The sequence below is a fragment of the Pongo abelii genome, chromosome 17 (genome assembly GCF_028885655.2).
Source record: "Pongo abelii isolate AG06213 chromosome 17, NHGRI_mPonAbe1-v2.0_pri, whole genome shotgun sequence".
In the NCBI taxonomy this organism is placed as follows: Eukaryota; Metazoa; Chordata; class Mammalia; order Primates; family Hominidae; genus Pongo; species Pongo abelii.
In genome coordinates this window covers 61,115,909-61,139,868 of record NC_072002.2, presented here as the reverse complement: position 1 = coordinate 61,139,868, position 23,960 = coordinate 61,115,909, and the positions used below count along the sequence as shown (strand labels likewise).

The 23,960-nt window shown below is 49.3% G+C and overlaps 1 protein-coding gene across 1 annotated transcript in view; it reads left to right on the top strand.

The window, feature by feature from the left end:
- ST8SIA5 (ST8 alpha-N-acetyl-neuraminide alpha-2,8-sialyltransferase 5) overlaps nucleotides 1-8,699 on the top strand; it is a 79,007-nt gene extending 70,308 nt beyond the window's left edge. The window contains exons 6-8 of the mRNA XM_024235964.3: nucleotides 675-787; nucleotides 4,928-5,020; nucleotides 6,507-8,699. Coding sequence (XP_024091732.2) covers nucleotides 675-787; nucleotides 4,928-5,020; nucleotides 6,507-6,975 — 675 coding nt within the window. The 3' untranslated portion in view covers nucleotides 6,976-8,699. The remainder of the gene's footprint in view (nucleotides 1-674; nucleotides 788-4,927; nucleotides 5,021-6,506) is intronic.
- The last annotated feature ends 15,261 nt before the right edge of the window (nucleotides 8,700-23,960 follow it).

Genomic DNA, 23,960 nt, shown 5'->3' with positions numbered 1-23,960 from the left:
CTGATTCTGTGGTGCTGGGATGGAGCCCAGAAATTTATATTTTCAGAAAGTATCCCAGGTAATTCTTAACTTACAGAAGCTTAGGAAACAGCCATATAGAACATAATAAACTTCTGATGATTTTTCTGAAAATGACTTTTTTTTTTCCTTTCTCTGGTACAAGTCTAACAGTGCAGTCTACTCATCCACTGGCTATGAGATGCCCCTGTTTACCCTGTCTTGGCTCACTGGGCCTGTCCATCCAGGGAAAATGGACCACGAATAAGGACAGTCTCCCACAGAAGTCCCCCTTAAATTTAGCCTGATTCCTGATGGTCCCAGGGCAGCGTGATACTCCATGAGACCCCGCCTGGCTGCTGGTCCCACCAGAAGCCCAGGCTGCAGGCCTGGCCCATTTCGTGCAGGGCTGCCAGCCGCTGTGTGCCAGGAGGAAAGCTGCCTAGCAGGCCCTGGGCGTCAGGGATGGGAGTGGCCTTTGGGGCCATCTAATAGTAACAAGACTCTCAACCACTCTTCCCATCTGTAAAGTGGAAAGCCGCTTTCCTCCCACATTCCCCACAAGGCTGCCTCTTGGGGCCAGGAGCTAATAGAGGTGGGTGTGCTTGCAGAGGTGAGAGTCGCAGGTCGAGGCAGGGGGTGGCTTGGCTCTGACACTGTGCCTGTGCCTCCCCCAGGACATGCCCTACTACCGGTCCCAGTTTAAGAAGTGTGCTGTGGTGGGCAACGGAGGCATCTTGAAGAACAGCCGCTGCGGGAGGGAGATCAACAGCGCCGACTTCGTCTTCCGGTAAAAGAAACCCTGGCACTGCCCTTGCTGCTACCCCGTGGCCCTCCTCCTCCATATTCTTCCCCCGGTGCCCTAATGCTACCCTTTAAGCAAGTAATCCCTACTTCCCACCCCTGCAGACCCTCAGGTCTGGGATATCCCTTCTTCTCTCCAGCTCCATCCCTTTGGGGAAGTCGTTGAACTCCCAGGTCCTCAGTTTCCACATCTGCACAATGGGAGATGTGTTAAGAGCAAAGGACATCACAGATTTGAAGGCACTGAGGACTCAGGAGCTTGCAGCTGTGTCGGGAGATCCTCTGGGCACCGTCTCCTTGGGTGGGTGCTACCCTTCCAGAAGCACTGGTTGGAACCAGGGCAGCCTTGTGGCAGACACCAATATTGGCTTCACCCTGGCTTTAACTAAGCCAGAGACTGGTCCTTGCACTTATTCCTTCCGTAAAGCCCCCCTCTTATCTCTTTGTGGATCTTCATTTATATCTTTAGCTTGGGTGAAGAAGGTGGGTTGAAAATAAGAGCTTAAAGCAAAGAGACTTGGGTTGAGTCTGCAGTGGGGTCGCATGAAGCATGGATCCACAATCTTCGGGCCACTCAGTCGATGTCAGGTTGGGGAGGGTAGAGCAGGTTTGGTGTGATTTGAGGTCCTAAAATAAAGGGACTCCTGCATATTTTGGGTTCTTGGCTGTCCAACCCCAGCCCCTGTCTCTAGAAGAAGGAAGCCTTGGACACCCTGCATCACCTCCTGTCACAGGCGGAGCGTGAGAGACACACCTCTCTCTGTGATCTGGAGTCTGCCCACATGCTCCCTGTGGACGCCTAGTTGAGTCCAGCATTGGAGGTTAAGCTTCCTCCAACACCTAAATCTCTGGCCCTCACTGACTCCTTATCCCAGCCACATTCCTGCCAGGGAAGGCAGGGAAAGCCTCTTTCAAGATGGTCTTTTGGGGAGAAGCCCAGGTCTCTGGGGTCTCCCTGAACTTTGATCCAGGCTCCAGCATTGCTAGGCACATGACCTCAGGAATGTCATGTCACCCTTCTGGGCCTTGGTTTCCTCATCTGCAAAATGGGGATAAGGATAGCAGCTCCATCAGTTATGGGATTAAATCACATAATGATTGTATAGCTCTTAGTGCCTCCAGCACTGGACACACCATTAGAGCCCAGTTAATGCCAGCAACTGCCCTTCCAGGTCCTGTTCCCTCTGCCTGGAATGCTGTCTCCTCAGCCCCTACATCCTGCTTTGCCAACTGCCACTTGTCCTTCCAAGCTTAGCTCAAGAATCACCCACTCCTTCCCTGCCTAAACCCACTTGCACCCTTTTCTGGGCTCCCACGGAACCTGGTGTCCACCTATCATGTGGCCTTTAACACCCAACCCTATAACCAGGGACCCGCTGAGTGGTCTCGCTCTTGCAGATTGGAAACACAAAGAGAACTTCTATTTACAGTAACTGATGTAATTGGCACAACATAACTACTCAGAAAAATTAGTCTTAAATGAAGGAATGAAGGCGTGAATGAAAGAATGGACTTGTGTGATTTTCAGGGCTAAGAAGTGGAGCGTATAGTGGTTCTGTCCATAGGCTCTGAAGCTGGGGAGCCTGGTTTGAGTTAGAAAAAGCTGTGTTACTTTGCGTAAGTTACCTAGCCACTCCACCTTTATCTCCTAAAATGAAAGATGAGGATGATAATAGTAACTACCCCTTGGGGTCAGTATGAGGAATAAATGAATTAATATGTTTAAAATCTTCAAACAATGCAGGACACATACTAAGTTTTATTATAAGGAAAATGTTATTTTAAAATATTCCTCTCATTTTACAGATGAAAAACAATTTTTTGGGAGGGGATGATATTCCTTGCTAGGGTCATGGGGCTAGTCATAGTCAGAAATGGGATACAGTTCTGGTCTTGCATTCTTTCTGTGATACCAAGTCATTTCTCTAGCTCGATAATATGACAGTAAACGTCTCCCTCAAAGGGGCTTGTCTGTTGTCCCACCACCTAAGATCTGTTAAGATCTGTAAGAGCACACAGTTGTTTGTGCTACTTTTGGAGATGCTGTGGGCCCTTCCATCCTCATCGTCATCATCGTCATAGCAGTGCAGCAGCAGCAAAGCCTTGCTGGGTGCCTGTATGTGCACGCCAAGATGCCCTGAGACTCCGTCCTGTTCTAGGCATGTCCTAGATGCTATTGCACTAGGAACAAGACCTAGGCTTGGAGTCAGACAGGCCCAAGACCTAGGCTTGGAGTCAGACAGGCCCGTCCTCCACCCTGCCTTGACCACCTAATAGCAGCAAGTCCCTTGACCCTCTGAATGCCTGGTTTCTCATTTGCAACACAGTGAGCCTAATATCTGCCACCCGAGGTTATTGATGTCTCATATAATCCTACGAAAGTTCCTGGCATGCCACAGATGCTCAAAAAATGGTAATTGACTACAGACACCCCTCCCCCTCCCATGCTCAATCTTTAAGGACAATATAAAACCTGCCTTTCATAGTGGTCTGATAGACAGGGGTGTGGTTGGATCATAAAGTAGGTGACAGTCCTGGTCCTGTTATAGAATAGGGTTCTTCTGCACAATTATTCCTTAAACCCATGGCTTCTCCTTGACGAAAGGCCACATTCTTCACATGGCCCACCGTCCCTTATAGTCTGGCCCCTTCTTCCTTCTCTGCCCTCAGCCTGTACCACTCCCACCTTGCCTGTGCTCCAGTCACCTGGCCACAGTCACTCCTGGGTGCTTCCTGTTCTCATCTACCACAGGACCTTTGCACAGGATCTGTGTCTGGAACGCTCATGAGTTCCACATTCACCTGGCTAACACCCGCTTATTTCAAAATTTATTATTCATTCATTCATTCATTATGTAGTATTTGATGCGAAGAATATTTGTACCACATAAGTATGAAGCAAAACAATAAAATGAATATTTGTAGACCAACCACTTGATTTAAGAAGTTGAATGTTTGTATGGAGCCTTTGTATCAACTGGTGTGCTCCTTCCCATTCTACCTCTGTTTCCCCCTGAAGGTATAGCTACCCTGAATTGAGTACTTAATCATTCTCTCATTGTTAAAAACTGTTTTGTCATATGTAGATGTACCCCTGAACAATGTATTGTTAAACTGTGCTTGTTTGGGGTCGTATTCGTTTCCTATTGCTGCTATAAAAAATACCACCAAATTAGTGGTTTAAACAACACAGATTTTATTATCTTACAGTTTTGGAGGTCAGAAGTCTCACTGGACTAAAATCAAGGTGTCTGCAGAACTGCATTCCCTTCTGGAGGCTCTCAGGGAGAATTTGTTTCCTTTTTCAGTTCCTAGAAGCTCCTTGCATTCCTTGGCCCATGGCAAAGCCCACAGTGGAGTATCTTCCAGTCTCTTTCTCTGACTCCAATTCTGTTGCCACATACTTCTGTCTCCCTGGTTGTCACATCACCTCTTATAAAGACCCTTGTGATGACACTGGACTCCCCCAGATAACTCAGGGCAATGGCTCCATCTCAAGATCCTAAACTTAATTGCAGCTGCAGAGTCCCTTCTGCCACGTAAGGCTGCATAGTCACAGGTTCCAGGGATTAGGACATGGACGCCTTTGGGGGCTATTACTCTTCCTACTATGGGGCTTTCTACAAATGGTGGCAACTTGCTTTTGCATGCAATATGTGTTGCATTTCTAAGGTGCATCTTCGAACATATCCCATGTTTATTTAGCCCTTCTCCTGCCACAGGACTTTTGCTCAATTCCTCCTTCAGACCTCAGCTCAAGCATTGCTTCCTCAGAGAAGTCTTGGCTCCCTAGAAAAGGAGATGCTCCCCTGGCACCTGTCCTCTGAGAGCCATAATCCCATCCTCCAGAGGTCCAGGGACTACCCAAGCTTGTAACTGCATTTTACAACCGGTGGTTTCTCTGCCCCATATGTCTGGAACTTCAGCAAGGCCTGTTGGCTGTACCAGTGCCTGATAAGGAGCAGAAGGACCACTGTCTTATCACCTGGCTACAGAGAACCTGCCTAGCTGGTTGCCGTTGCATCCCTCTGCCCACACGATCACCATCCCTCCCCTCCCCCTGCACCCTCCCCAGCCCGACCTATTGAATGACCAACCACCTTGGGCTGCCTTTTCTCTTCTGCAGGTGCAACCTGCCCCCCATCTCAGAGAAGTACACCATGGACGTGGGGGTGAAGACGGATGTGGTCACTGTGAACCCCAGCATCATCACAGAGAGGTTAGTGGCCCTCTTTCTAGAGCTGCACTGTCCAAAATGGTAGCCAATAGTCACATGCGGCTACTGGGCACTGGAAGTGTGGTTAGTCTGGAGATGTGCTGGCTGTGAGTGTAAAACACATACTGGGTTTCAAAGACTTAATACAAAAACAGGATAACATATCTAATTAACTTGTTATATTAATTACTTGTTGAAGTAATAGTATTTTCGAAATAGTGGGTTAAAGAAAATATAAAAACTTCACCCATTTCTATTTTTTCACATGTGCTTACTCAGACATTGTTAAATTCCATATGTGGCCTGCATTAGCTCTTTTGGACGGTGCTGGTCTACACTACCTTCACCTAGAGATGGGTGGGACAGCTTTCCAGGGTGTGACCAGAGCAGGCAGCTCCCTACCTGGCTGTGTCCAGGAGGTACTGGGGAGAAGCTCACACTGAGATCTCAGCTCTCCTCCTGGCTCCCCTCCTGGGGTTCATGTGGAAGGTTTTAGGGGAAGTGTTGAAACCCTAGCCCTGGGCATAGTCACACCAACCAGGTCAGAGGACATGTAAGAGGAGAGGACAGTGGGAGATGAGAGGAGGGGGTCATTGAATTGGATCAGATGCCCAGGGAACAGCTATTTAAGGGGTGGGAAGAGACAGCAAAGTCACCGAGTGAAGGAGTGCTCAGAGACGTGAGAGAGGGCCCAAGAGGGAAGGCTGCTTAATGTAAAGAAATGGGGCCAGGCGTGGTGGCTCATGCCTATAACCACAGCACTTTGGGAGGCTGAGGCGAGTGTGGCTTGTGGCCAGGAGTTCGAGACCAACTTGGGCAACATAGCTAGTCCCTGGTCTCTACAAAAAATTAAAAAAAAAATAGGCAAGTGTTGTGGTGCACACCTGCAGTCTCAGCTACGCAGAAGGCTAAGGTGGGGGGATTGCTTGAGCCCAGGATTTCGAGGCTGCATAGAGCTATGATTGCACCACTGCACTCCAGCCTGGATGACAGAGCAAGACCATGTCTCTAAAAATAACAACACACTAGTGTGTGAGAGAGACACGGAGGCTGCAGGAGAGGAAGCGTCTGAGTCAGGACAGGCAGCTGCATTTGGGGTTTGTCCCTGGGGAGCTTGGGGATGACAGTACAGGTGAATGGCGTGAGGCCTCTAGAGCAAGCCTCCACTCCCGCAGCCACTTCCCTGCTGAGCCTCCCTTGGGCCACCCTCATCCTTTTGGATTCAGCATTGCCCTGCCCTCTGCAGCCACACCCTGGATATCTGTCCCTTTGGATCCCAACTGCCCTTTCCTGCACCCACTTACAAGAACTCAACTGCCCCTGAGAGAGGTCTCACCTTCATCTGCACAGGTGCGTGAGGTGTCAGGAGGCAGGTGGCCTTATTAGTCCCTTCCGTCCTTTGCAAAGCCCCGGGGTGCAAGGGTGGGGAAGCGAGGGGCCTGGGGGCACGGAGGAGTGGGCGCTCACCTCTCACTCGCACCCTGCGTAGGTTCCACAAGCTGGAGAAGTGGCGGCGGCCGTTCTACCGCGTGCTGCAGGTGTACGAGAACGCGTCGGTGCTGCTGCCTGCCTTCTACAACACGCGCAACACCGACGTGTCCATCCGCGTCAAGTATGTGCTGGACGACTTCGAGTCGCCGCAAGCTGTCTACTACTTCCACCCGCAGTACCTGGTCAACGTGTCGCGCTACTGGCTCAGCCTGGGGGTGCGCGCCAAGCGCATCAGCACCGGCCTCATTCTGGTCACTGCGGCGCTGGAGCTCTGTGAGGAGGTGCACCTCTTCGGCTTCTGGGCCTTCCCCATGAACCCCTCGGGCCTCTACATCACTCACCACTACTATGACAACGTCAAGCCGCGTCCCGGCTTCCACGCCATGCCCTCGGAGATCTTCAACTTCCTGCACTTGCACAGCCGAGGCATCCTCCGCGTGCACACGGGCACCTGCAGCTGCTGCTGATGGCTGCCGGCCAGGCTGCCCGGCAAGCGGCGCCTCCTCTCCTGCTGTCCCTCCCGGTGGAACTGGGAGCCCCGAACCGGGCAGCGTGGGGGCCTGGCGTTCAGGCTGTCTCTCCCTCCGTAGTTCAGCCCTGTACTTGGATCCTGGGGTGGGGAGGCAGGGTTAGGAACCGGGGCAGAGTCAGCTCTGTGCTGAGCCTCCTGGCCTGGCCCCCACTGGTGCGTCCGCCCAATGCCTCCACCTGCCCTGGCTAGCATGCTGCTGGGCCACACCCCAAGATCTGGGGCCCTGGGGACGGCAAGTGAATAAAGCACATTTCCACCCAATTTTGTCATCCGAGAGAGAGCACAAACTTCAGGCCCTTGTTGCAGCTGAAGGAAGGCCCTACACAGAATGGAACTGAGAGTGGAGACAGGACACTTCACAGGACACTTGAGCCCAGTCAAGATTTTATTCACACTTTTGGTTCCTGAGTTTTATATCGAGGACTTAGCTATGAATTGCTAGCTAAATCTCAGAGCTTAGAAGCCAAGCCAGTGACTAGACCTTCCAGTGAAGAAAGTGATCTCAAGAGGTCCAGGGACTTAACAGCCAAGCCACACCATCCAACAGGTTCTTCTGTGACACCGAGAGATCTAACGCAAGGCCTGGGTTATGTCTTAGTCGAGACGTCATCATCTGAGAAGCACCACATCCTTTCAGACACATCCTCGGACAAACATGCAGTCTTGGTGCCCCCAGGTTCAATCCTGCGTTAGCTCTTTTGATGAGAAGGAAATAAACCAAACCAGCCACTTGCACTATGGCTTCCAAGCCAATGTTATTGACTCAATAAGTGCTTAGCAATTGGCTTCCTCTTTTGTCTCCCTATTTTCAGCTCCATTTAAACCAGGAGTTATTTATAAAGACCTCTTCCTCTCATGTCTCTGAATCCTGCAGAATCCTGCTGTATCATGTTCCTCAGTCGGAACCATAGGCTCTGGGCTGGAAAGCACTGACATGTCAGGCGGTGAGCTTAGCAGAGAGAAGCGAGTTGTGGCCTCCGACACCAGCATCACTGAGGCTTCTGCTGTGAAGGCGGGACTTCTCACAGCGGACCTCAGGGCCTGGGCTTGGGGCAGTCAGCCCGGCTTAGGCAGAGAGGGGTTCACATGTCATTTCACATCTGAAATTAATTCCCTTTGCTTCTCCCTGTGGTGTTTCCACCATAAATGGGATGGTGTCTAAGAGACAGTGTTGGTGAACTAACTGCCTTAGAACTTAGCTTTGTGGAATCATAGGATGTTAGTGCTGGGAGGAGGACTTCAGCCTACCTGCCTGGCAACCTGTCTCCCTCCCTCCTTCCTTTCTCCCTACCTCCTCCCCTTTCCCCTTCCCTCCCTTCCTCTTTTCTTCCTCCCCTTAAACATTTCTGGAAAGCCTATTCTGCTTTGGTCTGTGGTTGGACTTAGGAAGACATAGGATAACCAAAGGCATTATCTGTGTCTTCTTGGGGTGCAGGGCCCAGAGACTATAGGCCCAGTCCCACATGCTGGGTGCTCTGGGAGGGTTAGGAGCTGTAAGAGTCTATCAGGGAGTGGGATCTGCTATCCAGTCACCTCATTTGACAGGCCCCCTGGCTGAGCCAGTCAGGGACGAGGAGAGCGCAGGCTTTATCCCAGGCCTCCAGGCTCCTGATCCAGGGCTCCGTTCTTGGCCAAACTTTTGTGTCTTGTCTTGTGCTTCCTGTGGGTGGGTTGTTGTGGAACCTGTGCCCTGTGCACAACACTGTTCTCAATGCTGACTCTCACCTGCATTCTGAGCTCTGGTCCTGGTTGGGAAAACCTCAGGTGGCTCTGAGCCTCAGTCTGCTGGTCAGGAATGTAGGGGAGTAGCCAAGGGAGTGAAATGATCCCAAACACCTGCTAAACCGGGAAGAACTGCAAAGGACAGTGGATGGTTATTAGTTTCTTGAGCTCTGCCTATTTCTCCCAGGGAGGGAATTTCTGGGAAAGATTCCAGTTAACTGAGATTTCTAGCCACTGCATGGTTAATTGAACCCAGTTCTTGAAACCATGGAATATAAAAACTAGGTTCTTAAAGACCATTTTGTTCCACTTAAGGAAACAGGCCCAGAGCAAAGATGTGACCTGGGTCAAGTCATGCCTGGGGCTCTACTGAGTGCCTGCTGTGGACAGAGCCCTCTACTGGAAGCCCTCTGGGTACTATTTATGTTCCAGATGGGCAGTGTTTGGGGGAGGCTCCCTGGTGACACAGACATCAGGATTCCCACAGCCGAGGGTGTTGCAGGTTGGAATCTGCCCCAGCCAGGGCCCTCGTAGGAGCTGAGGATTGGAGCATCGGGATCCAGTCCACAGAGGAGTTGGGACACCTGGCTGCTGGCCATATTCCTGCCTGTGGGTCTTAGGGCCACTCCTTCCTCTCCCTCAATGTCTCAGTTTCCTCATCTCTACAACTAGAAGCTTTGTAAAAATCTTCAGGGTCTGTACAATCTCCTTATTTTGGGGGGACATTCATGATGAATGGATCTAAGCCATAATTAATATTTCTTATTATAATAGCTAGCATTTGTCAAGCTACGTTAAGCACTTTCCCTATATTATCTCCTGTAATCATCATGAGACCCCTTTGGGTAAGGAGGCTCCCATTGTACAGATGAGGAGACCGAGGCTTAGAGCAATTCCAGGACTTGCCCTTGGTCAGGCACCCAATGGAGGGAATGGCACCCAATGGAGGGAACTGCACCCAGATCTGTAGAGCCCCAAAGTCTGTGCTCCAAACCTCTGTCTTAGCTTCCCAGACAGTGACACCAGAACACGAGGGATCCCGACCAAGATGCCCCTGCAGGATAGTACAGGGCCCTCCTCCAGGGACAAATGCTCTAGGAGGCTGTCATCGTCCGGGAAGCAGCCTGTGCTTATAGGTGCCTCTCCCTAACCCTGCCCCCTACAGCAGTAGCAACTTACCCAAAGTGGCATTGGAGGGGAACTGAGGTCATCGTCATATTTTTAAGGTGAGGAAAGATGCCCAGAAATAGCACATGTTAAGTGACAACACGAATGACTTGCCCAGGGCTACATGGCCAGCTTGTGGCTCAACTGGGACTCACCAGTCTCCCGACTTTGAGGATATAGTTTTTCTCCTGCAGCCAGTGTTTATAAGAAAAACGTTTTTTCAAAGGCTCAGAGAGACCTGGTGTTGACTCTGGAAGCCTTCTGCCATGTTCCTCCACAGCCCTGTCACCACGCCACCATGCAGTGCAGACTACCCATTGAATTATTATTTAAGGGAAATGATTCCCCGTAAACAAAACAACCATCATGTCTTCCTTTGTGCTAAACCCACTGCTCCAGGCTTGAAAGGCAGCAAAAACAAGTAAATGACTCAGTGCTTAGCCAAGCACAAAGAAAGGTGGCTCAAGGTCAGAGGCAGCCTCTGAGACCATTTCAGCAACGCTGCTGTGGCAGCTCTGCCCACTAATCACCTGGTGCCCAGAGACAGCATGTGCTCATCGCCCTTGACTTTGCTGAGAGCAGGGAGGAAGCAGAGCAGTGCTTAGAAACAATTGAGGCAGAGTAGAGTGCTGGCCAATTTAGTGAGTGAATTGGTGAATAAATTATATTTATTGAGTGCTCATGTTGTGCCAGGCATGTTGCCAGGTGCCGGGGAACTAGCGATGAACAAAACGTCGTCCCTGCCCTCTGGGAGTTTGTGGTCTGGTGTGTGTGTGTGTGTGTACAGATGTTAAATGAAGAATCCCACAAACATACGTGGGAGCTGGTTGTGCTGAACACTGTCAAATCCAGTCTCAGGAACAGTTATCTGGGAGAGGAGGAGGAGGGGATGACCAAAGTCAGTTCCGAATTCTGAAGGTTGGCAGCATAAAAAGTGTAACCAGCAAAGCAGCAGATACTTCTCAGATATCATCCTTGACATCCGTGTAACATTTGACAAGGTTGGCCTCTCTGGTCTTTTTTGTTTGCTTGTTTGAGACAGAGTCTCCCTCTGTCACCCAGGCTAGAGTGTGGTGATGTAAATATGGCTCACTGCAGCCTCGACGCCTGGGTTCAAGTGATCCTCCCACCTCAGCCTCCCAAGTAGCTAGGACCACAGGCACATGCCATTACTCCCAGCTAATTTGAATTTTTTTTTTTTTTTTGTAGAAATGGGGTTTTGCTATGTTGACAAGGCTAGTCTCGAACTCCTGAGCTCAAGCAATCCTCCTGCCTTGGCTTCCCAAAGTGCTGGGATTACAGGTGTGAGCCACTGTGCCCAGTCTCTCTGGTCTTTCTAAAGTCCTCTCCTCTTCTGTTTTCTGACTATTCTTCCCTGACTTTTCTCCTGTCTCTCTGAATGCTCCTTCTCAGGTTCCTTTGTGGATTCATCTTCTGTGAAGCTTCCTCAGGGTTCTCTTCTCTTCCTAGGAGCATTCCTGCAGAAATCTCATCTATTCACAGCCTTAAGTATCTCCTGCCCTGGCATCTTAACCCCTCTACCTGCAGGCCAGTCCTCCCTAGGAGCATTGGAAGCGTGCTCACTGTGGCCTCCTGCATGTCTGTGTCTGCACAGCATCTCAGACCTCAACATGTCCTCAACTGGTATAATTAAAAGAACAATCTGAACTCAGAGTCTCCTCCTACTACTTCGTAGCTGTGTGAACTTGGGGGAGCTCCGGAAGCCCCTGGAGGCTCTGGACTCATCATCTGAAATGAGGACAGGATACCAACCTCAACAGCTGTTGCAGAGCTAAGTGAAATAGTGTTGTACAATGCCTAGCACAGTGCCCAGCACAAACTAGACACTAGCAAGCACAGATTGCCTTGGCCCAAAACTTGGATCACCTTTGCCTCTTCCTTCTCCTTCACTCTTTATGTCTATTTGTTCACTGTATCTTGTCAATTCCAACTCATAAACATCCCTTTAAGTCATTCCCTCCCTGCAAACCCTCTGCTACTGCCCTAACCCAGACCCTTCTGATGGATCTTTCTGCTTTCAGAGAATAACCTTCCAAAAATACCTTTTGTGGGGCCCATTGCTTGCCTGTACCATAAACTTCAGGTTCTTTGCCAAGTCATGCAGGGAATGTCCCAAGCTGGCTTACTCACCTTCCCAGAGATCCTCCTGCCACCTCCCTGCCCTATCCCATACTATTCCAGGCACCTTTTCACACTCTGTTCAAACACCTGGAATGGCCCTCACACTCCTAACTTCCTCTCTCCTTCCTTTTATCTGGCCACTTTTGCGGAAGTCAGGTAATGGTCCCCTGCATCCTCCCCTCTAGAGACCTGGGCTGGGCACTCTTTCCTCTGTGCTTCTGCTGCAACCATCACCGACTCCGTTAGGACATCCTCACAGCACACAGCATAAGGGCCCGTGTGTCCTTGATAGAAGGTTTGCCTTCTCCCCAAGGGAAGACACGATATCTAAGCTCATTTTGTATTGCCAGCACTGGCGGGGAAGCACATGCCATGGCCACTCAACACGTGTTTACTACAGTAATGAGGTCTCTGGTTCCTGGGGGACTCCAGCAGTTCAGCAGACCCCGCTAATAAACCGAGTAACACCTTGGGGAAATTGTCAGCTGAGGAGAGTCCTCTATTGATTTTTTTACCTAGCACATCCCAGGAAGGCAGAGACTCCTCCTGCCTGTCCAGGGGAGCTCGGGGCTCAGGAGGCTGAAATGTCTGTCTAGTGGGGGCTTATGGGCTCGGCTAGCCTCTTTTTGTTTTCTCTCATTATAATCCTGCTCGTCTGCTTTTTGCTGGCTAGCCAATCCTTTTTCCTCCAGTTTAAATGAAAGAAGGGAGAGACATTTTCTATGTTTCTTCTTGTCTACTTCTTCCCTTCCTCAAAGCCACACAAACGTGTCAGGATCTTACATCACTGTGGCTGAGGTGCAGCCTGGGAAGCAATGTAAGAAGGATTTATCAACGGTGTTTCAAAAACTAGAGGAACATGCTGAATGCTTTGGCTGGGAAACAGGTGAGCTGAGCTTTGCAGGATGTCTGCTCCAGATGCGCAGGGGAAGGCCAGGAGCATGGGGTTGTTTCCTGGGGGAGAAAAGGTGCTGCTTCTCTGAGCTCAATACATGCCCTGACCTAGTCTCCTCTCTGTAACCAGAGCACCCTCTGGGAAGAGGCTAACTGTGGCTCAGGGGTCAGGTGAGGCCAGGCGAGGGGTGCACTAGTGGCCAGGGTGTGCCTCATGCTATTGTTTAGAGGTCTAGTCAAACGAGGCCAGTCTGTGGAGGCTGATTCCATCCTACAGGGCATCCTAACAGACCAGTGTGATCTTCAAAGGGTAGACTGGATAGATCTACAGTGTGATCTTCAAAGGGTAGACTGGATAGATCTACAGTGTGATCTTCAAAGGGTAGACTGGATAGATCTACAGTGTGATCTTCAAAGGGTAGACTGGATAGATCTACAGTATAGATCTACAGTCTACCCTTTGAAGATCACATGGGTTTATTAGGATGCCCTGTAGGATGGCCTTCTGATGGCCTGCATCAGAATCACCTGGGTGCTTGTTAAAACTATGGACTGAGAACGTGGGGGAGAGGTGGCACCTGGCAATCAGCATGTGTGAGGCCCTATCTGTTCCCTGAGCATACAACTGCTTGTGGTTCAGAAGTTGCCACCAGTTGAGTGGCCATGTATGGCTTGAAATTCAGACTGGAGCCTTGAGTAGGAAAAGAATGAAAACAGGAATTTGGCACACAACCCAACTTCTGCCTTTTCTGTACATACAAATATAATATATAACCCACTATGTACCTAGCAACAAAAATCAAGTGCTTGGGAATCTAACATTTACAAAATTGGTTTTGCTTTAACATGAACAAAGATTTCTTTTTCATTTGTAATTATGGTAAAATACACATAACATAGAATTTATCATCTTAACCATTTTTAAGTGTACAGTTCAGTAATGGTAAGTACATTCACACTGTTGTACATTCTGTGTCTGGAACTCTTCTCATCTTGCAAAACGAAAACTTTAAACCCATTAAATGACAAGTCTTCACTTCCCCATTCCCCAGGCCCTGGCAATCGCAATTCTACTTTCGTTCTCTATGAATTTTACTGCTCTAGGTCCCTCATATAAGTAGAATCATATAATATTTGTCTCTCTGATGACTGGCTTATGTCACTTAGCATAGTATACCAAAGACTTCTTAGAATCACTTAGGTGCAAGCAGCTCTCAAATGACATTAACTGTTTTGGGTGTCCCTAAAGCAGAAATCTGATTTTTGTTTTCGTTTTTGCCTTGGGCAGTTGTCCTGGGCTGGTCGTTGGCCCCTGACTTCCTGAGACCTTGGCCCCTTTGCTGAGGGAGAGTGCAGACCTGGCCTTGCTCTGCCACCTAGGCTCCACCATCCTGGCCAGCATGTCCTGAGAGACAGTAGCCTTGCTGATCTTTTAGAAGTCTTTAGATATTTTCCCCTGCACAGTCTCTTCTGAGAACCTTTCTTTTTTTTTTATTTCAAAGGAAAAAAACCAAAAACAAAAACATACACTTCCATGACTTAGCTGTTGGCCACAAAAGCCAGAAATCAGTGACTCTCTCTTCAGTCGAAGATGGTTCCCATGGCAACAAATCTCTCATTTCCTTCAACTAAATGATCTGTTCAGCTTTGGGGTAAAAGTTCTGTCTTCTCTAGAATTGCCATTTGCAACCTTGTGTGTACATAGGAATCACCTGGAAGTCTTTATAAAATAATCCCCAAGCCGGGTCCTTAACTTCCCAGAGAATCTGATTCAGCAGGCCTGGGGATAGGGCCTGGTGTCCTTATTTTGAAAGATCTCATTAAGTGGTTCTATCTCACATGGTTGGGAGTCATTACCCTAAGGCAGGCAGTCTGTGCCTCGGTGCGCGTTGTAGTCGTCTGAAGAGCTTTAAGAAATACGCATGCGACCCTACCCCTTGACATTCTGAGTCAGGTGGTCTGAGATGTGACCTGAATATTAGGATTTCACAAATTCTCCAGATGTTTCTAATGTGCAGCCAGCCTTGAGAACCACTATTCCAGGTCAGCAGTTCTCAAATTGGAGCCTGCCTCAGAATCTCTTGGAGAGCTCCTTGATTATGGGCCCCGCCCCAGAGTCTCATTTGGTGAGGCCAGGGTGGAGCCTCTCTAACAAGTTCCCAGATGATACCGATGCCGGTCCAGGGACTGCACTTGGAGGCTCATGGCTCTAGATGATCCTTTAATGAGATTGGCCCTGTTCTGCTGCCCTGTTCTGTTTCCTGGTTGGAGGTTGGTGGACCCTTCCTTCCCTCAGTCTGATTCAGGCATGAGACTTCTTAAAGGTACCAGCTTTTCTTTTTCTGAACATTTTAGCATTCAGATAAATATTATGACATATTTTTAAAGCAAAGTAACATAGATTTCTTCTCCCAGGGCTAGGAGCCTCAGAGTCTGCCTGAATTAAGAATTTATCAGTGCCTAAGATTAGGATGCATTTTGTGATCTTAGCTAAGGGGTTGGTGGGTCTGCAGCAATAGGTTCAGCCTGTGCCTGGGTGAGGGTCACCTTGTGACCGGCGCTGGGTAGGATCTGAGTGCTGCACACTTGGCCCTCTAGCATGGGGAGGACCTGTCTGGTCCACCTGGGGGAAAGCCTGGTTTTCTGATGCAGACCCAGCCCTCTGCCCACCTCCACATCTGTGCACAAACATGGAAGGTAGCAATGAGGAAACACACCACAGCACCAGGACTGCCGTGAGCCCAGGAGCTAGGGTTCGAGCCTCACTTCTTTATGCATTTCCTTTTCTATCATACTTTGGAACAGGCTTGAGCTGAAACCAGAGAGTTAGTACCTGGTTTCTGTCTCAATCTATTCTCCCTCCTCCAAAGATGCCCCCAGCAACGTGGGCAACTTCAACCCCCATGAGAGCTCAGAATTCCACATTCAGCCACAAAGTTGACAAGAACCTCTGGAGATCTCAAAGACTTATTTAAAGTATAAATGGTTACTGTTTTACTGAGGCAGGGTGAAAACACAACTCACTTCCTAGGATCGAACCCAGCAAATTCACTCAGCCCCCAGGTAACCGAGGACTCAGTTGAAGGAAAATAATTTTGAGCTCCTGAAAATAGAAGCTATAAAGCTGTGTATCAAGGGCCAACCATTTCGCTAACATCATATATCTCATGGCATTTGCTTTGATTTTGAATTCAGTTCTAGTGAACTTGGTTCTGGTTTCTAATGACAAAGCAAACTAAGAGAATGATGACACGTGCTAGATAAAGCAAGAAGTGGCAGCAAATAGCCTAAATTGTGATGGCATTAAGAAGACCAAAACTAGTTTACTTGTTCAAAGACAGCTTGTCTTTGGGGGAAAAAAAAAAAAACTAAGGATAAGAAAATATGTCCAGGCATGGTGGCTCACATCTGTAATCCCAGCATTTTGGGAGGCTGAGGCAGGAGATCGCTTGAGCTCAAGAGTTGACGACCAGCCTGGGCAACATGGCGAAACCCTGTCTCAACAAAGAATACAAAAGCACACCTGTAGTCAGTCCCAGCTACTCAAGAAGTTGAGGTGGGAGACTGGCTTGAGCCCAGGAGGCAGAGGTTGCAGTGAGCTGAGATCATACCACTACACTCCAGCCTGGGTGACAGAGCCAGACCCAGTCTCAAAATAATAATTAAAAAAGACCAAAACTAAATACATATCTCAGGAACCATCAAGTAGCCTGAGTTCATTGGTCGTTTAGTGGGAAAGAGAGGGAGAATATGTTATAATAACCCCAGGAGCAACACAGCATTTCAGCTCAGTTCACCCTGTGACATCCAGGACATGCAGAGGTAAAAAAGCGTTCCAACACTGTTCAATACACTGTCTAAGAAGGCAGGGCTACGTTTTATCCACTTTAGAATTATTTCCATCCCCAAACACTTAAAATGCTTTCACAAAAGTCTTGGTGCTTAAAAGATAAATGTTCAGTGACCTGGAAGTTCACATAAATGAAACAGTTGATGATCTGATGATGCAGGATAGGTGAGATGAGTAAACTCACTCTTTTTTTTTTTTTTTTTTTTTTGAGATAGAGTCTCACTCTGTCACCCAGACTGGAGTGCGGTGGCGTGATCTCGGCTCACGGCAACCTCCGCCTCCCAGGTTCAAGTGATTCTCCTGCCTCTGCCTCCCGAGTAGCTGGGATTATAGGCGCCCGCCACTTTGCCCAGCTAATTTTTGGTATTTTTAGTAGAGACTGGGCCATCATTTTGGCCAGCCTGGTTGTGAACTCCTGACCTCATGATTCTCCTGCCTCAGCCTCCCAAAGTGCTGGGATTATAGGTGTGGGCCACTGCGCCCGGCCAAACTCACTCTTTTGAACTTAACATCTTCCCCCTGACATTGGAGACTCTCTTGCTACCTCTCTCCTAAGAAAAAAGGGCGGGTGGCTGGGGGACAAGCCCCCTTCCACCTTCTCACCTCCAAGGGACTTTGCAGTGTGGGTGACGGTGTGGCTGGTCATCCTCTTTCTGCACCTCTGATTCTGCTTGTGTTGTCCTTATTGTGTGGGGCAGGAGGGTCAGGGCTTCAGCTAGGGGTATGCTGGCTCTGCGGTGACTCAGGCCTGGGTGTTTTTTGGTGAATTTAAGAATATGACCATTTTTGGGGGAAAAGTGACACTTTTACTCTCCCCACACCTTCACCATCCATTTTCTTACTGGACTTTGCTGCGTTCCTGCAAGGAGGACAGGGCAGAGAGTATCAACCCTCCTTGCCGAGGCCCAGAAAGATAGCATGGTGTGCCCAGGGCACCCATGGTGGGTGGCGGATGTCTCCTCTTGGGTTCCCAGGCTTCCTCAAGGTGGGAGGGACTGGAGGGCAGGGGATGGTGGCCGGTGTCCCGCTCTAGCCCTCTAAGGCACCTTTTTCTCCCCTCTGAAGTTGTTAGGCTGATCTGGAGTCTGCTCCAGGCCTGGGCTTCACCCTGGCCTCATGCCCTGTCCAGCACCTGTGTGGAGGGACCTGTTCGTATTCATTCCTCTTTGGGGGCCAAGCTCAGGGCACCCAAACCAGCAGCCTTGAGTGGCTGAACCTAGTGGGACAGAAGGGAGGCAGTTGTATCTGGCAGAGTCACCCAAGGCCACAAGCCTGAGCAAAGCAGGAGAGTGGGGCAAGCTGGGGTCAGGGACCATGGTGCTGGCCCCCTGCTGCTCTGGCCATGTGGGAAGCAGCTGGGGGTGTCCCAAGTGGCAGCTCCTGCCAGCCTACCCCGGACTCCTGAGCCTATTGTCCTGTACTCTTCTCCAGTGGGATGTCTGGCCCTCACTGTGGCTGGCTTCTGGGCAAGTCCCTCTGCTCAAGATCACTTTATGGGGCAGCTGGTGCCCCCTGGGGCTCCCACACTCTGCACATACAATTTAGGGGCCTGGTAGGGTTTTGGTGGCCTGCAGCTTCCCTTTCTGGAACTGACTCACCTCCCATCAGAGAGCCACAACTCTTCTTCAATACAGTATTGTTTGAACTTTGAAATATATGCATTTGTCTATGTATTTTCTTAAAAATTAACACTGTATCTCAATAAGCATACAATGGATTGTTCAATGGTACAGTTTGGAACCAATCTCCCGCCACTTCCCTCCCCAAACAAAGCCAGGACAGACGCTGGAGTCAGCACGGGGGCTGTGGAAACCTTTTGCCCTGGAGCCAGGTGCCTGTGGCTGTGCCTGGAGATGGCTTCAGCCCAGGCTTGGTGTCAGTTTCCTGGCAGCCCTGTCCAGGAGCCCGCATGAAGGCAGCCGGATCTCTCTCTGAGTGGCTGGTGCACCAGCTCATTTCTGAGTGGCCTCCTGCGTGTGAAGAAAAAGCGGCCACGTGGCATGCCTCCCTTCCTCAGCCCCTTCCCTCCCTTGCTTTCCTCTCAAAGAGCCGAGTCACACTGCACCGCACTCCGTGGAGACTTTCCTGATGGAGAAGAGAAGGGAGGCCTGAGACATCCTTTGCTAGGATGTGGAGAAACACCATCTGTATGAAAAGCCCCTTGCTTGCTCTGCTGATTTTCTCCCTCCCCAGGGCCTGGAGAGAAAGGCTGTGCCATTCAAAGACAGTTTGGGGACATGGGGGCTGCAGGCCTGATTTTATTTTTATGCAAATTTTGTTCTGGGAGCAGTGGTTTATACAAACTCCTGTAGCATAATTCCAGCTTGTGTGTGGCTGTCCTTGAGTAGTGATTCTGAAGTGATGACTGTGATGCTACGCCTAAAAACATCATCAGGGTACTTTGTATCTGTCACTGTGTTTGAACGGCCCTCAGTTTCTATCTAATAAAACCAGTCAAATGGTTCATCTAGCAAAGACTCTTTGGCTGTGGCTGTGTGTGTGTGTGTGTGTGTGTGCGCATGTGTGTTTTTGTGTGTGTTTATGGGGATTGGGCTGCACCGGGCTGACAGCAGCACAGCCCAATGTGCAGAGCTGCCAGGTATCGTGAAGAGCCCATGGCCATCCTGGGCACACCTTTGGGCAGTGTTGGGGGCACATGAGAATCAGGAGACCTGTGGGTGGCTGGCAGGAGTAGCCATCTGACCCAGGGAGTAGGTGGGCTCACAGCAGGGGCTTACAGCCCAGATCAAGATCAAGTTGAGTGGCATGCTGAATTGACAGTGTATGAAGGTGTACAATGACATGGAGAGAGGATTCTGGAGCTTCTGCAGGAGGACAGAGGGCCCCTGAGGGCTGGAGCTACCTGCCTTGAGGGCTGGAGCTGCCTGGGACAGGTGGGTTTGAGACGCACTCATAATGGAAGCAGATCCCATGGCTATGCAGACCTGCCTTTCTCTAAGCAAAGCAGCTCTATCAACGTCCAAAGTCACACTGAGGGCATCTGAGTACTAATTACCCATTTGTAAACAAACACACAAACAAAAAAACTTCGTTCAATGCCAATCTCCTTGAGTGTATTTAAGACAGAATTATGTCAAAAGTTGTTTGCATTTATGTGCAAAATACCTGGCTTGAAACTGTTTGCCCCATGAAATGTAGTTAACATTGCTTGGAGTCCCCACATCTGCATCTTGGAAAAGCCCAAAGCCTTCCCCATGATTTCTGCAAATTCCCAGGGACTGGTGTTTCCATGACCCCACTGCCTTCAGACTCCTGCTTTTGGGCATGTTTCTGTTTTGTATTTGTTGACCATCCAGATATTAGATGCAGCCCTTTCCTTGATATCTGTGATGGTGTAGTGTGTCTCAGAGTGTGGTGGGAAGCAGTGGGAAAGGGATTGAGACCACTTCAGACATCCTGAAAAAGAGACAGCCCAGCCACCAGCCAAGTTTCTGGTGTGGACACACCTCATGACTTTGGCCTTACCCTACCTCTCTGGCCTCTCTCTTCCACCTCTTCCCTCTTGGCCTTCCTTTTCTCATCTCTCCATCTCCCCATTTGTCTCTTTGGAGCTATTGAATCATTCTCTGTTTGCTTGGTCTCCTGCTGAGCCTGGGTCTCTGCTCACCTTCTACCTTCCAAAGATATTTTCTCAAAGAGGACCATTTCGTCTCTAAGGTGAATTTTGGTGACAGCTATAAGATGTTCAAATGTTTCATTATGACAATTGTAAAATGTCAGACACTCAAGCAAACAATGACGGAACCTAAGGTTACTATTGGAGGTTCATCTCTGAGACCTGGGCATTGCCTTTTTTTTTTTTTTTTTTTTTTTTTTTTAAAGATAGGGTCTCACTCTGATACTGAGACTGGAATGCAGTGGGATGATCTTGGCTCACTGCAACCTCTGCCTCCTGGGCTCAGGTGATCCTCCCACCTCAACCTCCTAAGTAGCTGGGACCATAGGTGTGCACCGCCATGCCCAGCTAATTTTTCTATTTTTATTAGAGATGGGATTTTGCCATGTTGTCCAGGCTGGTCTTAAACTCTTGGGCTCAAGCCATCCTCCTGCCTTGGCCTCCCAAAGTGCTGGGATTATAGGCGTGAGCCACTGTGCCTGGCCTGTCTTCTGTATATCATAGTAAGAAAAAGATCTGACGAACAGGGAAGTGGAACTTCAATACATATTTTTGAATGAATGAATGTATGAACGAGCTGAAGATTAAAGGTGATTATAGTCTAATAAATATTTATCAAATGCATATTATTTGTCACTTCATTCATTCAACAAATATGTTCTGAACCCCTGCTTTAGGTCAAGCTACTTGAGTATTTGAGAATACAAGAGTTGCAAATGCACATTCAATCACTATGTTCGTGGAACATAGTGTCTGGCCAGAGAAATACAGGTAATCAAAAAAACCTCACTGCTAAATATTTCGTTATAAACCATACTACAAAGGAACATGCAAGTGCTATGAGAGGCTGAGACAGGTAGCCACGAACTGGGATTAAGCACCAAGGGGGGCTTCCTGGGAGAGACAGGGTTAGCTAGGTGGAGTTGTGGGGGATGCAATTCCAGGCGGGAGAGAGCTTGGGACCCTTATGGAAGGCCAGCACGCTCCTGCCCGGAAAAGGAGGGTGACATGGTGGGAGATAAAGTTGGAGAACTGGACAGAGGTGAGACCCTATGGGGAAATGTGTCCCCATAACTGATATTGATTTTGATTTTAAGAGAATCAGCTAGTCCTTGAAGAGTCATAAGGAGGAAGAGGACATGATCAGATTGACACTGAAAAATTTCACCCTGCTGCAGCGTGAAATGTGAAACTGCTGGGGCCCAGAGTGTTTGGAAGGAGGCCATTTAGGAGGCTGCTGCTGGTGGTGAGGACCAGGGCGATGGGTGATGCGGGATGGAGCAAAGGGGACAGGGCTGAGAGCTCCCCAGGAGCCGGATGGATAAGGAGGCCAGTGACAGATGATGATGGGGGTGGAAGAGGAAAGGGCTGTGTCAAGGATGACGCTTCTCAGCAGGGGCACGGAAGTCTAAGACATCAGTCCCACTTGAGAATGGGATTGCTTGCTGGAGGAGAGAGATCAGCAAGTGTAACCAGATATGAAGTGGGGAGTTTCAACCAAGGCATCAACCTACGATAATGCCGCTCTGTAAAGGAGGCCCTAGACCATGTACAGAGCTTTCAGACAAATCAGTCAAAAACCAGTTAAACTGTTCTTGGGCCCTTCTTGAAGATTAAAGATATAAAAGGGATAACAGAATGCTAATAGAATCACTGATTTTTTTTTTTTTGTTGAGACAGGGTCTTGCTGTGTCACCCAGGCTGAAGTGCCGTGGCACCATCATGGCTTATAGTAGCCTTGAACTCCCAGTCTCAAGAGAGTCTCCCACCTCTGCCTCCTGAGTAACTTGGCTCATTTTTTAATTTTTTGTAAAGATAGGGTCTTACTATGTTTCCCAGGTTGGTCTCAAACTCTTGGGCTCAAGTGATCCTTCCTCTTCAGCCTCCCAAAGTGCTGGGATTATAGGTGTAAGCCACTGCACCTGACCCTCATTGATTTTTTAAAAGGATTTCATGGAGAAAACTGGGCTAGGAATCCCATCCTCAAGGTAAAGGGTTGGGGTCAGTGCTTCCTCCTGACTCCAGGCTTAGCAAGAAGGGCTTCCACAAGGCCACCCAGAGAGTTTGCTGTGGATTCCCCCAGTTGGGTCCCAGAGCACTGGAGCTAGAGCTGCACTCTGGCCTGAGGAAGCTGAAGGGGCCCAGAGCAGCAGAGCTGGGCTGACGGAGGGTCAAAGCGGGATCAGTCCTGGTGGTGGGCATGTATGCTCAAAAGTCAGCCAGAGGTCTTTAGAAAGGATAAGGGGACCTTGGCAGTGGGAGGCTGTGGGGTGTAGTTCTGGAGCAGAAGTGGAGGTGGGATCAGGAGAGGCCCATGTCAGGGGATCCTGGTCAGAGGGGAGCCTGGGAAAACCCACAGGCCTTCCCACAGAAGAATTGGCTTTAAACATCCATGAGGACCACAGGAATACATAGAGTCCTCTCACGAGAGTGACCCAACCCTGCGGTGGGGGTGGCTGGGGCATATGTCAGAATCTGCAACTACCAAGAGCAGGAGGAGGTCAGCAGGACAGGAGGTGACTGGCCCCTTCCCTAGGCAGCAGCTGAGCTGCCAGGCCTGGCTGAGGAAGAGACATGGAAAAGGCTGAGTTTCATGAACATCCAGCGTGGGCTCCTACAGGCTCTATACAGCTCTAATTGTTGACTTGAGACAACATTCATCATTTACAGGGTCTGTAAAACTTTTAAATGATCTGAAAGTGATCCACCAAACAGTCACAGATCTGTTCAAGATTTTATCTAGTGTCAAGGGAAGGACTGTTCTCACTAAGCAAAAATAAATGTGCTTTTTATCATATCTGGGAGTCCTGCTTGTTGGATGTACTGGGTACAGAAGTAATTACAAAATGATGAGATGTGTGCAACAATTGAGGTATGAGCAAAGGAGAGAGGAACTTGAGGAGCAGAGGAAGGTTTTACAGAAGTGACTGCTGACTGGGCCTTGGATTGCATGTTGGAACTTGCCACTGAGGGAAGGCAAGGCATTACAAGCAGATGGATCTGAATCCGAAAAGTTAGCAAGAAATGAGTTTGCACATGGTCACACAGGGTGGGGTGGGATGCAGAGGACAGAGACAGCACCAGACTTTGGGGGAGACTTTGCAAATAGGGCTAAAGAATTGGTCATTTTTTTCCTGAAAGAGAGGGTAACAAGGAAATAATGTGTCCTCACATCAGTTTTCTGGAGAAATGATTCTTGCAGGTGCGCCGTAGGAATTCCAGCTTGAGTGAGGTAAGAGTAATTTGCTGGGTGGCCAGTAGGGGCATGATCCCAGTGAGAGAGGCAGGAGGAGAGGACTAAGGCAGTGGCACTGGGAAGAGAGAGGAGGGTCCGATTACAAAAATGGGGTCTGTTTGCCATTGACAATGAGGGGGCTGGGTGTGCTTTTGATCATAACAGTGAGGCCAGTCAGGAGAGGAGTGGGGTTGGTGGAAATGGGGCAGGTTGAAGCCAGTGTGGTTGGATAACGGGGTGAGGAGGTGAGAGCCTGCAGGCCTTGGAGACAGG